The 14,949-nt window shown below is 41.5% G+C and overlaps 1 protein-coding gene across 12 annotated transcripts in view; it reads right to left on the bottom strand.

Moving 5' to 3' along the window:
- PTPN4 (protein tyrosine phosphatase non-receptor type 4) overlaps positions 1–12,582 on the bottom strand; it is a 207,937-nt gene extending 195,355 nt beyond the window's left edge. For 9 of the 12 annotated variants that reach the window (XM_072788885.1, XM_072788884.1, XM_072788882.1 and 6 more), the window contains exon 1: positions 12,132–12,236. In XM_072788885.1, the coding sequence (XP_072644986.1) occupies positions 12,132–12,216 (85 nt within the window). In that variant the 5' untranslated portion in view covers positions 12,217–12,236. Of the gene's footprint in view, positions 1–12,131; positions 12,237–12,425 lie in introns of those variants that run through there. The other 3 variants (XM_072788886.1, XM_072788891.1, XM_072788887.1) reach the window with 3 other exon arrangements.
- Positions 12,583–14,949: the final 2,367 nt, after the last annotated feature.

Below are 14,949 nucleotides of genomic sequence, written 5' to 3' on the forward strand. Positions count from 1 at the left end.
GAGGTAATACATAAGAAGTCCTTAGCACAATGCCTGACACTTAAAAATACCTAATAAATGTTGGCCATCGTCATCATTATCACTGGGTACTACCTCTTTAAATATTCAAAACTGACTTTAGAAAGAATTTGGAACTACTTATTATGCTTTTATCAAAATATTCTAGTTACACCAGAATTAAAACAGTACAGATTATTAAAAGCCTCAGAAACCAGAGAATGTCCGCATTGGACTTCTTAAGGGGAGCCTGCTTCTCTCTCTGCCTCTCTGTCTCTCATGAATAAATATTTTAAAAAAAGAAAACACCTCTGAATTTCAGAATATTTGGGTTATACAGAGGTGATACTGTATAAATGCATTCTATTAAGTAAGATTCATGGTTGGATCTAGGATAATACCCTGTATTAACCATAAGGCTATTTAAAATTTCCTTAGACTACCTTAGGAATATTCGATGTAAGTGGAATAAAGTCTCAGTAGCCTCACATCAGTTTCGGTCATATTTGGCTATCAAATTTGTTATAAAAGGTTTTGTTTTTTAGAGCCTTGAGGATCCCAGAATTGCATATTAAGTAATTGTTGACCTAAATAATTTACATGCAAGGTGGGTCACAATATCTCAATCACCTAAGAACTTTGCCAAATCACAAAACTCTTCCCAATGAAGATTCCCCATTTCCCTGGTGGTTTCTTTTTTTTTTTTTTTTTTAATTTTTTTTATTTATTTATGATAGTCACAGAGAGGGGGGGGGGGGCAGAGACACAGGCAGAGGGAGAAGCAGGCTCCATGCACCGAGAGCCCGATGTGGGATTCGATCCCGGGTCTCCAGGATCGCGCCCTGGGCCAAAGGCAGGCGCTAACCCGCTGCGCCACCCAGGGATCCCTCCCTGGTGGTTTCTATAGTAAAGCAAAGGAACTGATCACAGTATGTATTTGACTGGAAACAGTAAGTAGGACATGTAAATAAACCAAGTATAGAGATTTTTAAAATTCCAATGTAAATAAAAACAATTTGGAAATCCTTGGATTTTGTAAAAATATTTTACTTCCATGCACTAAGAAATAACTAAAAAAGAAAAAGAACATCAACATTACTTTAAAAATATTTCCTAAATTTCCACCTCCTTGGAAAACTCATCATTCTACTTCCTCAAAAAGTAGTCTGTATTAATTGGCACATATTACATGCAAGGCACTGTGAATACCGGGGAATATGGGAGTGACGCTTGGAGAGGCAGACAGGGGCATGAGTCTAGATTTTATCTTACAGGCAGATGGAGAGGCAATAAAAAAAAATTCTGAGCAGCGTGTAATGTGATCGGATGTGAATGTCAGATCACTCTGGCTACAGTGCAGAAGAGGATTAAAAAGGGCAAAACCAATGGCAAAATGCACTTTAAGGAGACTTATTTTAAAAGTCCAAAAAAATAATAAAATAAAATAAAATAAAAGTCCAAACAAAATATGATGAGCTTTTTAAAAAAATCAATCCCCAAAATTTCAGAAATTTTGCCCAAGCTTCATATTGCCAAACTGAAGCTCAAGTGGTAAAAGGGATGCAGCAGGAAAAATTAGAGAAAGGGAAACTCAGCAATAATGAGAGACAATCTAAACAGTTAAAAAAATGGTATCCACAGCTATAGTAGCAGGCAATAGGCAGCAACCCAGGAAAGCAGGGCCTTCGTGGTAGAGGTCAGATAAGCAGGTGCTACCCCAGCAAACAGGAAAAACATAATAGGGAAACATGACTAATTTCATGGTTCTTGATGAAAGGCATATGGCAGATAGGAGAAAGCTCCAGCTATAAGACTGGAATTCAGGAATTCAAAAATAGGAGACAGAAAATAGGACAGGAGGAGAAAAGATACAGATTCTGGACTCAAATTAACCTACTTTCAAAACCTAAATCTGCCATGTTCTAGCTGTGAAAGTCTAAACAATTCAGCTTTTTGAGCCTCAACTTCTTCATCTATAGAAAGGGAATAACACTACCTATTCTATAGGGTTGCTAAGGGAATTAAGTAAGATATTATATTTTAAAACACTCAGTAGAGTTCCATAAATAATAGTTTCATCCCTTTCTCCTTTCCTTACATTAGTTATGTAAACTACCACAGTAAGTCTTTTGCTTGGCTACAGAATCTGAAAGGCTTCTCCAACTGTCCATCAGAGGACTTTTTGTACAGGGAGTAAGACAGCTCACTGGGGGATCCCTGGGTGGCTCAGTGGTTTAGCGCCTGCCTTCGGCCCAGGGTGTGATCCTGGAGTCCTGGGATCGAGTCCCACATCGGGCTCCTTGCATGGAGCCTGCTTCTCCCTCTGCCTGTATTTCTGCCTCTGTGTGTGTGTGTGTGTGTGTGTGTGTGTGTGTGTGTGTCTCATGAATAAATAAAAATCTTTAAAAAAAAAAAAAAAGACAGCTCACTGATGCAAAATGCTAATGGGAGCACGAATTCATACAGAAAAGGTGAAAGTTCATGAACTGCACAAAAGGGCCTAAAAAAATTGAAGTAGGAAAAGTTTAAATAATTAGAATTAGCCTAATAGCATATCCACACAAGAGAACATGTATGTCACTATGTAAAAAAAGACAAAAGGAGAGTTCCCTGTATATTAAAGTCAAAGGATCACCAACATATATTTGAAATGAATAAGCTGTAATATAAAATATTAATATGGGCAGCCCCAGTGGCTCAGAGGTTTAGCGACGCCTTCGGCCCGGGGTGTGATCCTGGAGACCCGGGATTGAGTCCCACATCGGGCTCCCTGCGTGGAGCTTGCTTCTCCCTCTGCCAGTCTCTGCCTCTCTCTCTCTCTCTCTCTCTCTTTCTGTCTCTCATGAATAAATAAATAAAATCTTTTTTAAAATAAAATAAAATATTAATACAATATGCTGTCGTCTATATAGAAAAAAGAAATGGTAATTTTTATTTATATCTTGTTTCTATTTGCAAAAATACTGGTAAAATAATAGAAAAAAAATAAAAGTGGTTAACTACAGAAAGCAGAGAAGGCAAGGATAGAACAGTATTGAGACTCAATACACAGCTTTTTATCTATCTTGAAATTTGAGCCAAATAGCTATATTACCAACTAAAAAAATTTAAACAAATTTTTAAATACTTGAGGAGTCTTTTTGTTTTGTTTTGTTTTGTTTTTACTAAAAGATTTTATTTATTTATTCATGAGAGACACGGAGAGAGAGGCAGAGACACAGAGGGAGAAGCAGGCTCCATGCAGGGAGCCCGACGTGAGGCTTGATCCCAGGTCTCCAGGATCACACCCTGGACTGAAGGCGGCGCTAAACTACTGAGCCACTTGGGCTGCCCCAAGTCTTGGTTTCTAGATACTACCTCAACTAAAAGAAATCCAAATTCCTTGGGAAAATGCATGATTCCAGAGCTGGAATTGAAAAAGTAGAAAATGAGTCTGGGACACCTTGCACCGGAAAGTAAGGAATAACTCAAAGGATGGGGACATTATCAGCAAGACTCAGGAGTCATCTTGAAAGGGGGGGGGGGGGGGGTCACACTAGCCAAATCTAGGTCAATTTGAACATTAAAAAAAAAAAATTAAAGATAACAAACCCACTGAATAAGAATAAAAATCCATGAGTACATACTGATATAAATAAATGTATGAGTAAACAAATGCATGGGGAAGAAGAAAATCAGTGGCAATCAACCTTCATAGTAGTGGCTGATTCAGGCAAAAGTCATTAGTGGTCCCAAAGACTGGTGAATAGAGAGGTCTGACGAGGAAAAAAATACTTGGAGCCTTGGAGCAATTCCCACGAGTATCAATTACAAAAGTAAAAAAGATGACTTTACAGTATAAAAACCTAATATAGATATGGGGCGCCTGGGTGGCTAAGCAGCTAAGCATCTGCCTTTGGCTCAGGTCAAAATCCTAGGGTCCTGGGGTTTCTTATTTACTGGTTGATACTCCCTACTCCATGGGGAGCCTGCTTCTCCCTCTGCCTCTCTCCTCTGTCTCTCATGAATATATAAATAAAATCATTTAAAAAACCTATTAGATATGAACATAACAATGTGTTTAGGGTTAACATCACAGTGGTGAGACAACACTGTACATGTCCTAGTGATACACTAAGAACAGCATATCATTTCTACATATTCCTGCCAACATGCATTTACTTGCTGCATATGAGCAAAAGTCAAGATCCCAGGCAGGACTTGCTCTCTCCCTGCTTGTGCACTCTCTCGAACTCTCTCTCCCCCAAATAAATAAATAAATAAATAAATAAATAAATAAATATTTTATAGAAATTATTCCAAAATAGCTTAATTTTAAAAATTCTGTATGAACGCATGACAACTTTTGTACCTAGCAAAATGCCTGGCTCATTGTATTACTCATTAAAAATTATTTGGCCCTCCCTTTCCAGCTGCCCAAAGAAAAAAATCTTAGTATCATCAATTCTTTTCCTCTTTTCCTTATATCCAAATGGACTCAGTTCTATTGAAACTACCTAATCCGTTTTCATTTCAAGTCCCACATCCTTATTTTCATTTCCCCATTTCCAGCTACAAATTCTCACCTAGACCACTGCAAAAGCATCCTAACTGGTCTCTCTACACTATTTCTAACTTCATCTTTGCACACCCTCACATCCCTGCAATGAAATCATTATCTACAAGTCGAGAGTTACCTTTCAGAACTCACATGTAATCTTATTCCATTATTTAAATACCCATAATTGCTTCCCAATGTAAATTCTGATTTCCCAAGAGGCAGACTAAACACTTGTGTAGGGCACTAGCAATGTAGGAGCACCAAAAAAAAAATACAAAGCAATAAAGTTAACTATTGGGGGAAGGGGAGAGAGAAGAAAAGTAGGTTAAAAGGGGGACTTTGATTTGACCTTTGTGTTTATTTTAGGATTTGGTATTGGTTATATTTTTTTTATCACATGTGGGAATGCCAAGGGTGACTGGGTATCATAAACTTTCCAATACTTAAGAAACTCCAAAACAGTCCTTATCCCATTTTCCCACCTTGGCACCAAATGAAGTATTTTTTTAGCACACTGGGATAAGCCAAGACTATGTGAGGTCAAAAGAAACCATCCGGGAGTTCCAATATGCCCAGATCCAATAGGCTGATGGGTACCTTGCTCTCTGGCACACAGATAAGCCATTCATGGCACACCAGTTGGGAAGTTCTAAAGTTCCTACTTTAATTCCATTCATAGCCCAAACAAGGACCCTCAAAAGGTTTCATTATCAACCAGTAAATAAGAAATGGTTGAGTCCCACATCAGGCTCCCTACTAAGGAGCCTGATAATTATCCCACATAATCAACATACACGACAGGAACACAGACATTAGACCCATCTCACAGAGACTGACATATACAAGGCAACTTGCATTCTCCAAACACACCATGCATCCTTTCATACTTCTGATGTTTTGTACATGCTGTTCTCTCTACCCAGATCAATTCCAGCCCATCCTCCAAGACACTGCTCAAATGCTACTTCTCATTTCCCCCAGATCTTATTACACTTGTCACTCTGAATTGTAATTGTTTGACATGTGTTACCATCCTAGAATTAGAGCTCAAGGACAACAATCATTTATTTACCTGTATACCACTGATCCCTATTAATAGGTATTCAAATATTTGCTTAATTCACATATAAATGAGTATTCACTACATCATTTCCCAATAAACCAAATTTTCCAAATACATTAATTAAAACCATGAGGTAAAACTTTACAAATACCATTTTCTTCCCCAAAACAAGAATGTTCATTGTTTTGTTTTTTTTCCTTTTTAAAGATTATTTATTTATTCATTCATGAGAGGCAGAGAGGGGGCAGAGACTCAATCCCCGGACCCCGGGATCACAATCTGAGCTGAAGGCAGACGTTTAACCACTGTTCATTGTTCTTTAAGAGAGAAATCTGGCATAGAAATATTCATGGCATAGAAATATTCATACCAATGGACCATTATCCTACTCTTAGGATTTTTTTTTTTAAGATTTTATTTATTTATTCATGAGAGACAGAGAGAGACAGAGACACAGGCAGAGAGAGAAGCAGGCTCCATGCAGGGAGCCCGACATGGGACTTGATCCGGGGTCTCCAGGATCACACCCTGGGGCGAAAGCAGCGCTAAGCTGCTAAGCCTCTAAACCTCTGAGCCACCCAGGCTGCCCTACTCTTAGGATTTTAAACTGAGGAAACAAACAAGCTAAACGCAGAAATATTCACTGCAGATTATTAGGGTGGAAACTTTAGGAACAACCAACGTTTAAAGGTAAATTAGTTAGTAAACTAACGACCTGATTGATAAATCATTTAATTTTTTTTTTTTTTTTTTTTTTTTTTTTATGATAGTCACACACAGAGAGAGAGAGAGAGAGAGAGAGGCAGAGACACAGGCAGAGGGAGAAGCAGGCTCCATGCACCGGGAGCCCGATGTGGGATTCGATCCCGGGTCTCCAGGATCGCGCCCTGGGCCAAAGGCAGGCGCCAAACTGCTGCGCCATCCAGGGATCCCTTGATAAATCATTTAAATTGCTAAGCAATTGCTTAAATTATATTCATGATGATGAAAATGGGCAAACGAAAAAATTCTATCAGCTACCATTTATTGACTATCTCTTCTACTTAAAGAGTGCTAGATGCTTTACATGTATTATCCTAATCCTCATGACAATTCAATATTATTATTCAAATTTCATAGACAAGGAAGTAGGCTTGAAGGTTATATAATTTGTCTGGAAGTTTTTTTGAAACCAGATTCCAACCTACATCAATGTGACTCCAAAATCTATGATCTTTTTCCCGCATTACAGTGCTTCTACTATACGATGTCTCCAATATATTAAACTCAAAATTGTATCTCTTCCATACAACTATATTTATAAAAATATGGACAACTGCCTGGAAAGAAACAAAAATTATCTATTAGAGTGGTGATTAAGGGTGAACGTTGTGGCAGCATTTCTTTAAATTAGTAACTCTTTAGGGATCCCTGGGTGGCGCAGCGGTTTGGCGCCTGCCTTTGGCCCAGGGCGCTATCCCGGAGACCCGGGATCGAATCACACATCGGGCTCCCGGTGCATGGAGCCTGCTTCTCCCTCTGCCTGTGTCTCTGCCCTCTCTCTCTCTCTCTGTAACTATCATAAATAAATAAAAAAATTTTTTTTAAAAAATAAATAAATAAATTAGTAACTCTTTAAAGCAGAATTGCTGAGCAATGAACTGAACTCCTACAGCTATAAAAAAGAACTCCCATTTTAATTTTTTTTTTACATTTTTATTAAGGACTCAGAATAGATAACATGCAAAAACTTAAGAAGGATGTACTCAACTAACTATATTTAAACAATCATATATTAACCCCAGGGTGCTTATTACCAGGATTTAAAACTGATGATTAGGGCAGCCCCGGTGGCGCAGCGGTTTAGCGCTGCCTGCAGCCCAAGGCATGATCTTGGAGACCCTGGATCGAGTCCCACGTCAGGCTCCCTGTATGATGCCTGCTTCTCCCTCTGCCTGTGTCTCTGCCTCTCTCTCTGTCTCTATAAATAAACAAAATCTTAAAAAATATTTATATAAATAAATAAATAAATAAATAAACAAACTGATGATTATAAAATGGATTAAACAGCATTCTTCTGGGGGGGGAGGTGAATTTTGAGGAAGATTTAAGGAAACACAGGAATGTTTAAACTGAGAAAACAAAGGCAGAGGAAAAAACAAGAATATTTTCTTTTTAAGCAAGAATGAGAAACAAGGTTAGTGAGATGAAATTGGTGGAAAGTCTTCAAGGCCAAGTTTGAAATTAATTTGATAAGTAACAGGGAACTGTAACAGACACATCCTTAAATGGGAAGGCAGGGCAGCCCGGGTGGCTCAGCGGTTTAGCGCCGCCTTCAGCCCAGGGCCTGATCCTGGAGCCTGGGATCAAGTCCCACGTCAGGCTCCCTGCATGGAGCCTGTTTCTCCCTCTCCCTGTCTCTCTTTCTCTCTCTGTCTCTCATGAATAAATAGATAAAAAATTTTTAAGATGCTTTTTAAAAAATTTAAATAAATGGGAAGGCAGCATGCTGATATATGGTCTTTAAAGATTCAAACTTGGGGATCCCTGGGTGGCTCAGCGGTTTGGCGCCTGCCTTTAGCCCAGAGCAAGATCCTGGAGCCTGGGGATCGAGTCCCGAGTCGGGGTCCCGGCATGGAGCCTGCTTCTCCCTCTGCCTGTGTCTCTGCCTCTCTATCATGAATAAATAAACAAATAAATCTTTAAAAAAAAATAAATAAAGATTCAAACTTTGTTCCAAGGTAAAGTACTGTCTTTGATTAAAAAAATGTTTAATAATGGGGGGGAGGGGGACATGGGACGGGACAACAGGTTAGGGGGAATAATCCATCATTCTTTATGTGTGCTTTATACAAACTCTTCTGAGAAAGAAAAACTGACTAAACAAAAATGTTTACGTAAGGGGTGAGTATTTTGGAAAGAGGGGCCCTTTCAGATATGCTTTCAAATATTAAATACCACTGCACATTTTAGTAAGAATCACAGAACTCTGGAGTAGGAAGGGATGCTAGAGATAATCTTTTAGTGACAACCTCTTCATTTTCACAATGGATTAAACTGAGGCTCAAGAACTAAATAATTTGCCTAAATGTCATATATAAACTAGTAAGAGATTCAACACTAAGACTCAGATTTTCTAGGCAGCAAGATCTAAAGCTGTGCTATCCAATATTATGGCTACTAGGAATATCTAGCTATTTAAATTTAAAATGGTTAAAATTAAATACAATCTTAAATTCAGTTCCTCGGGCATGATAGTCACATTCCGGTGATCCATACCACACACGATTAATGGCTACCCATACCTGACAGTGCAGAGAGACAGTATTTTTATCATTGTAGAAAGTTTAATTGGACAGCATAATCTACAGAGTAAGCTTCAGAGTCAGACAGACCTAGTTTTAATTCTGCTTATTAGCAGTGTGATCCTAGACTAGTTATTTCATTTCTCTTTTACCCCATTTGGGGGAATGGGGAAGCAGGGGATTAATAATGCCTACCTCACAAAGTATACTTGATGATTATGTGAGATAACATGAGGAGACCCTTTACACTGTCTGGCACATAACAGCAAATCCTTCCATTTTGGATACTTTTTTCTTTCTACTCCTCTATATAACAGCTTTATTAAAAGATACAAACATGGGCAGCCCGGGTGGCTCAGCGGTTTAGCGCCGCCTTCAGCCCAGGGCCTGATCCTGGAGACCTGGGATCAAGTCCCACGTTGGGCTCCCTGCATGGAGCCTGTTTCTCCCTCTGCCTGAGTCTCTGCCTCTCTTTCTCTCTGTCTCTCATGAATAAATAAATAAAATCTTTAAAAAAAAAAAAGATACAAACACAAGAACACCCCAATTAATATCTTCCCTTCAAGATAAGCCACGGTACCTAATTTTCAATCTGTTCCTACCAATTTTTTCAAATACTTGCACCTTTCTTCCAGCGTAGCTACCGAAGATTAACGAAATAAAGAATGAAGGTAGGGGGAAATGCCGCTAATGAATTAGAAGAGAATGTAATAAATTCCCCCCTTATTTCCCATCCTATTTTAAATATGACTCTACTGACCAATCATGCAAAGGAAAAGAAATAAATTACACTGTCCCTAGATACTGCACTTCCACAGCAATAAAGTACTACAGTACTTCTACATTACATTCCTTCTCACCATTTGTACTACTAATTAATATTAAATGAAGAAATAACACATTCCTCTTAACAATACTTTCCTGGTAAACAGTTATAAAAAAGGATTTCCAGAATGTTAAACTAATCTCCAGTTTCACAGCTTAATCTAGTAAACTGACAAGTTTAACAAATCTAGACTACAGGATATAAAAAACTTCACAACACACATGCAATTACACAGAAAAACAACAAAAGTCATACTCAGCTACATTAAGTTAAAAAGACTTTAACATTTCTCATAAGGCCATCATTTTTACACTCCTAAAAACTAACATAAAGAACATTTAAACGTTCAAGTTTAGACATTCCACGAAGTCTCACTTGGTGGAATAATTCTTAAAGCTTTCTTGTTGCTTAAAACTGACCATATTAACTCGCAAAGGGCGGGGGAAGAGGGTCCTCTCAGTGTCTCCTTGAAATTTATCTGGCATTCTCTTACCTTGGTCCTTAAAGATAATTTACTCAAAAACATGACCAATGATCCCCCTTAAAGAGTCCAGAACAAGCCAAATAAATGCTAAAGAGATAACACTGCACATTATACTGTTGCTTTACAACTAAAATTAATTGTGTTAGATAAAACTAAAATATTTTGAATATACAAATGAGAGATTAACAATATTCGGGGGATTCACATAATTTTTTTTTAATGAAAAAAGTTAAAAAAAAAAAGAAGTCTTCATTACTATCCTACGTAAAGTCTTCATACATTAAAAAATGTTAGGCTTCTATGCCTGAACTGCTGAAATCTAATCTGTGAGAGTCTATAATTTTTTAAAGTCCTTCAATAATAATGAAGTGTACACTGGTCACATTAGAACAGGTCAAATGAAATTTTCCTGAGGCTGCATTCTAAGTACATCTGACCCAGAAAGTATTTTTAGCAAGTGTGTTCAATCAATGCTGGTTTTAAGCCTAGTCTAAATTAGAAATTGGGTGTCACCAATTTAAAGTAACCAAGTTAGTAGAGACATTTTAAAAGATATTTAGTTAGAAGGTAAGAAAATAACCACAAGTTTGAAACAATTTGATACCCACAGCAGTAAGGCTATAAGCAGGTTAGGAAACCGGCAGTAAGGTCATATCCTCTCAATTAGTACTTTTGAGGAACCTGAGATTTTCTAACTTAATAAACTTTAACCTATTCACTGCTAATAAAAACTGCAGAATAGTAATGGCTCCGTGTGTGTGTGTGTGTGTGTGTGTGTTTTAATCTCTTGCCAGATGTTTAGAACACATCAGCTAAATCATAAATAACCCATGTACTAAAAGACCATGTTTTTCTTATAAACCAAACCACCCATGCACGTTTCAGTGAAAAATGGTAACAAAGATACCTGTGTCATTAAAACAAAACAAACAACAACAACAACAACAACAACAAAAACAGAGACATAAAAATAGCTTTTGTGGTAACTGGAGCATAAGTTTATTCTGACAAAAAATTGTGGAGTCAACAAAAGATTGCAGTCTTATTTAATATGAGTCAGTAAAGAAGTTCTATACAAACTTTTGCTTATGATAAATCTTTGAAAGAAATCTATAGGTTTAATTTCTATTTTCATCAAATTTAAGATCTAACTGATATATCTAGCTCTATTCCATCAAGCACACTTTGGACTCTGAACCACCATTTATTTTAAGGTCTGTTCCTCATCCCTTTAAAAAAAAAAAAAAAGAAAAACGAAAAATAATTGTTCTCTCTGGCATGTTAAGGTTCAAAAATCAGGATAAAAAAAACGTCCGGGCTTTTACTGTTCCATAGTCTTTTTACTCAAATCATCTTTTACAAGTCGGATACGTCGGCTTTTGGGGGCCTGGGTTTCCCCCCCCCCCCCCCTTCCATAAACTTGTGCTAAGCTGTACTGTTGCGACTAGATCCAAGATCTGGTCGCATAAACCTAAATATTACTCTCACTCTGATTTAAAAGCAGTTGGTAAAAAATAAATAAATAAATAAATGACAATAAAAATAAAAGCAGTTGGTATATTGTAGATATACAGGTTTCCCCGGAACAAGCGCTTGAAAATCCTACAAAATCATTCTCGCCCGTGGTGGTGTCATTATACACGGCAAACCTAGACACAAGAGCCTCCCGCTCCAATTTTCGCGGAAACACCAGTACACCGACCCGTGCGATGGCAGGCTGTCCCATTTTAAGGAGACCCTGGGAAATGCATCGGTGCGTCCACTTAAGCTACATCCCAACTTTTTCTTGGCCCAACTACAGATTCCTAAATACAAGGAGAAGCCGGTGGAATCACGAGAGGCTTAACGCTCCAATGGTACAGACAAGCTGCCCAGGCGGCACATGCAAGAGGCGCTCCTAGGAGCCAATTTAAAAAAAGGGGGTGGGGGGGTCCTACCAACAATGGGAGAACTCCGATTCCAAGCCGTAGTAGAGTTCAGGTCCCGTGGAACGCCCCTGCTCCTTTCGCTCACCCACAACATATTCCCCCCAGAACCCCCAGGAGCTGCCGGAGCCGAGGTCCCGGGAAGAAGGCGGGGGCGGGGGGGGGGGGGAGGCCAAGCATCACTCGTCGCCCCTGGAATCCAAGCTGGTGCCTCGGGCTGGCGCTCCCGGCCCGCCCCGCACGCCCAGGTACCAGCCCGGCCGCGCGCAGGGCCGACAGGCCGGCCGGGAGCCCGGAGCCTCTTACCTTCGTAGCACAGCCGCGTCCTCTCGGCCGGAGGAGAGCCCGGAGGCCCGGGCGCGCCGCGGGGAAGCTCCCGGGGGCCCCGTCAGCGCCCCCCCAGCAGCCGCCGCCGCAGCGGCCGCGCCACGGCCCCGAGCCGCCAGCACCACCTCATACTGCGGGGCTGCCGCGGGCCGGCGCCGCCGGGGACGGGGGCGGGGGCGGGGGCGGGGGCGGGCGGCGCGCTCTCCCACCTCCCTGCGGGGATGAGATAATCCACACACCCCCGAAGCGCCGCGGGGGAGGGGAGCCCGGAGCGGGGGAGGACGGGGCCGGCCGCAGCCCGGCCTCCGCGGTCCCCGCCTCAGGCCCCGGCTTCAGCCCCGGGGGACCCAGGAGTCCTGAGAGAACAATGTGGGGGGCCGCGAGGAGCGGAGAAGGGGCGCGCGGCGCGGCGCGAGCGGGCGGGTAATCCCGGGCAGCGTCCGTGTGTGAGAGTGCAAGAGGAGCTCGCGCTACCCGCTCCTTGTCCTCCTCCTCTTCCTCCTCCTCCGTCTCCTCCTCCCTCAAGCACACCCCGTCTCCCGGGCCACTGCATAGCAACCGAACATGGCGGCTGCGCAGACGCCGCCACTCAGCGGCCACGAGCGGCGGCGGCCGCCGCTGGAGGCGATCTCGCGAGAGGCGAGTCCAAAACCCTCCCAGCTCGCGCCGGCAGGAGAGGTTGCAGCGGCGCGGGCGCGGGCGCGGGCGCGGGCGCGGGGGACACGCAGGTGCGCTGGAGGCCGGACCTGGGGAGGTGGGGGAGGGCGGGCTGCGGGGGGCGGGGGGCGGGGCGCCGTGGCCCCGCCCCCTTGGCCCCGCCCCCTTGGCCCCGCCGCCGCAACTGGGTGTTTGAACTGCGACCCCTGCTGGACCCACTGACCTTAGGGACCCGACGGAAGGGCCGAAACCTGTTTTAAAGGGGAAAACCAGACCTCTTGGCCGCCGAGTCGTCCCAACTTCAATGCTAATAGAGGATACAGGTTTTAGGATGCAGTTTTGAATCATTTCCTCTCCTAAAATAGACGCTCAGACAAAGAACAAACATGTTCTTTTATAAGACAAACGCCCGGGTGCCTTCTATGTGCCAGGAACGGTGTGCTTTAAAAATTGAATTAACTCGGGGGCTCTGGATGGCTCAGTGGTTGAGCCTTTGGCTCAGGGAGTGATCTCGGGGTCCTGGGATCGAGTCCAGCATCGGGCTCTCCGCAGGGAGCCTGCTTCTCCCTCTGCCTGTGTCTCTGCGTCTCTCTCTGTCTCTCATGAATAAAGTCTCCAAAAAATTGAATTAATTCATTCTAATAACGTGTATAAATGTAATGTTATCACGTGAGGGTTTTTAGCCAGGTGCACTCATATTTTACTGATGGTACAAACTCATTTGTGATAAGACAGATGCATCCGGGCTGGGTGATCTCAGCTGAAATGATGGGAGGAGGGACTTGGGAGCGGCACCTCTTTTTGTGATCATTTTTGCCAAGTGCCCTCTCCTGTAGCCTAGTGCCTTTTTGCCCTTCCTCGCTCTTAGTTAGCTTCAGTACCCACCAGGGCCGAATTCATACAAGCGTTCTTTCAAGTATCGCTTTTTCTCCAAGCCAACAAAACGCCTATTTATTAATCAGGGCTGATTTTTACAAGATGAAATCCTGCAAATTTATACAAATCTGTGAAAGACAGTCATTTCCACTGACTCGTCTCCTTTGCACGCCCGCTCAGTTTTTCCATTTTTTAAAAAGGCAACTTGTCAGTCCACGTTTTTCCTGCTTTAACTCTTCAACTCACTTTCCATCCCAGAACTTCGTTCCCCCGAGTGCTCAATCATCCTTTCCTAAATAATGCTTTTCGGTTGCTAGCTTTCCATCTTCCATACCTCTGTTCAGACTGTTACCCTACTAAAATGCTCTTCACTTCGTCTCTGCCTATCAACATCCATTCATCCTCCAACCGAAGATCAAGTGGGACTTCCACCAGAAATAAGAATTCCTTCCTCCTTTGACATTTAGAGTTCGTGGCTTATATACCACCCCACCCCACCCCCCACTTTTTTTTAAACAATGCTTATCCCTATATGGGTCTTATCATCACTACTACCTGGTAAACCATTGAGAGCAATCATCTTTGTATCAGACTTCTAATATAAATACAGCTGGAGTTTCAACATTGGAGAGGCTGGAGGGGGACACCCTTTGTTTTGGGAAACTCCACAGGATGAGCTCGTTATATAAACAAATGTAAGCCTCATATCCATCTACTGTTCTTTAGGAAAACTATGAAGTCACTTTTTAAAAATTGATATTAAAAGAATCTCACAGCCATCATTTACCTAGGAGAGGATATAAACACTCCCCACCACTAAAAAAAAAAAAAAAAAAAAAAAAAAAGTTTTTTATATATAATTCACTTACTATAAAATTCATCCTATACAAAGTTGTGCAGCATCACCACTATCTACTTCCGGAACATCACCCCAAAAAACTCTCTTAGCCATTAGCAGTTGCTTTCCACT

Source organism: Canis lupus, chromosome 20 (assembly GCF_048164855.1).
Source record: "Canis lupus baileyi chromosome 20, mCanLup2.hap1, whole genome shotgun sequence".
NCBI lineage: Eukaryota > Metazoa > Chordata > Mammalia > Carnivora > Canidae > Canis > Canis lupus.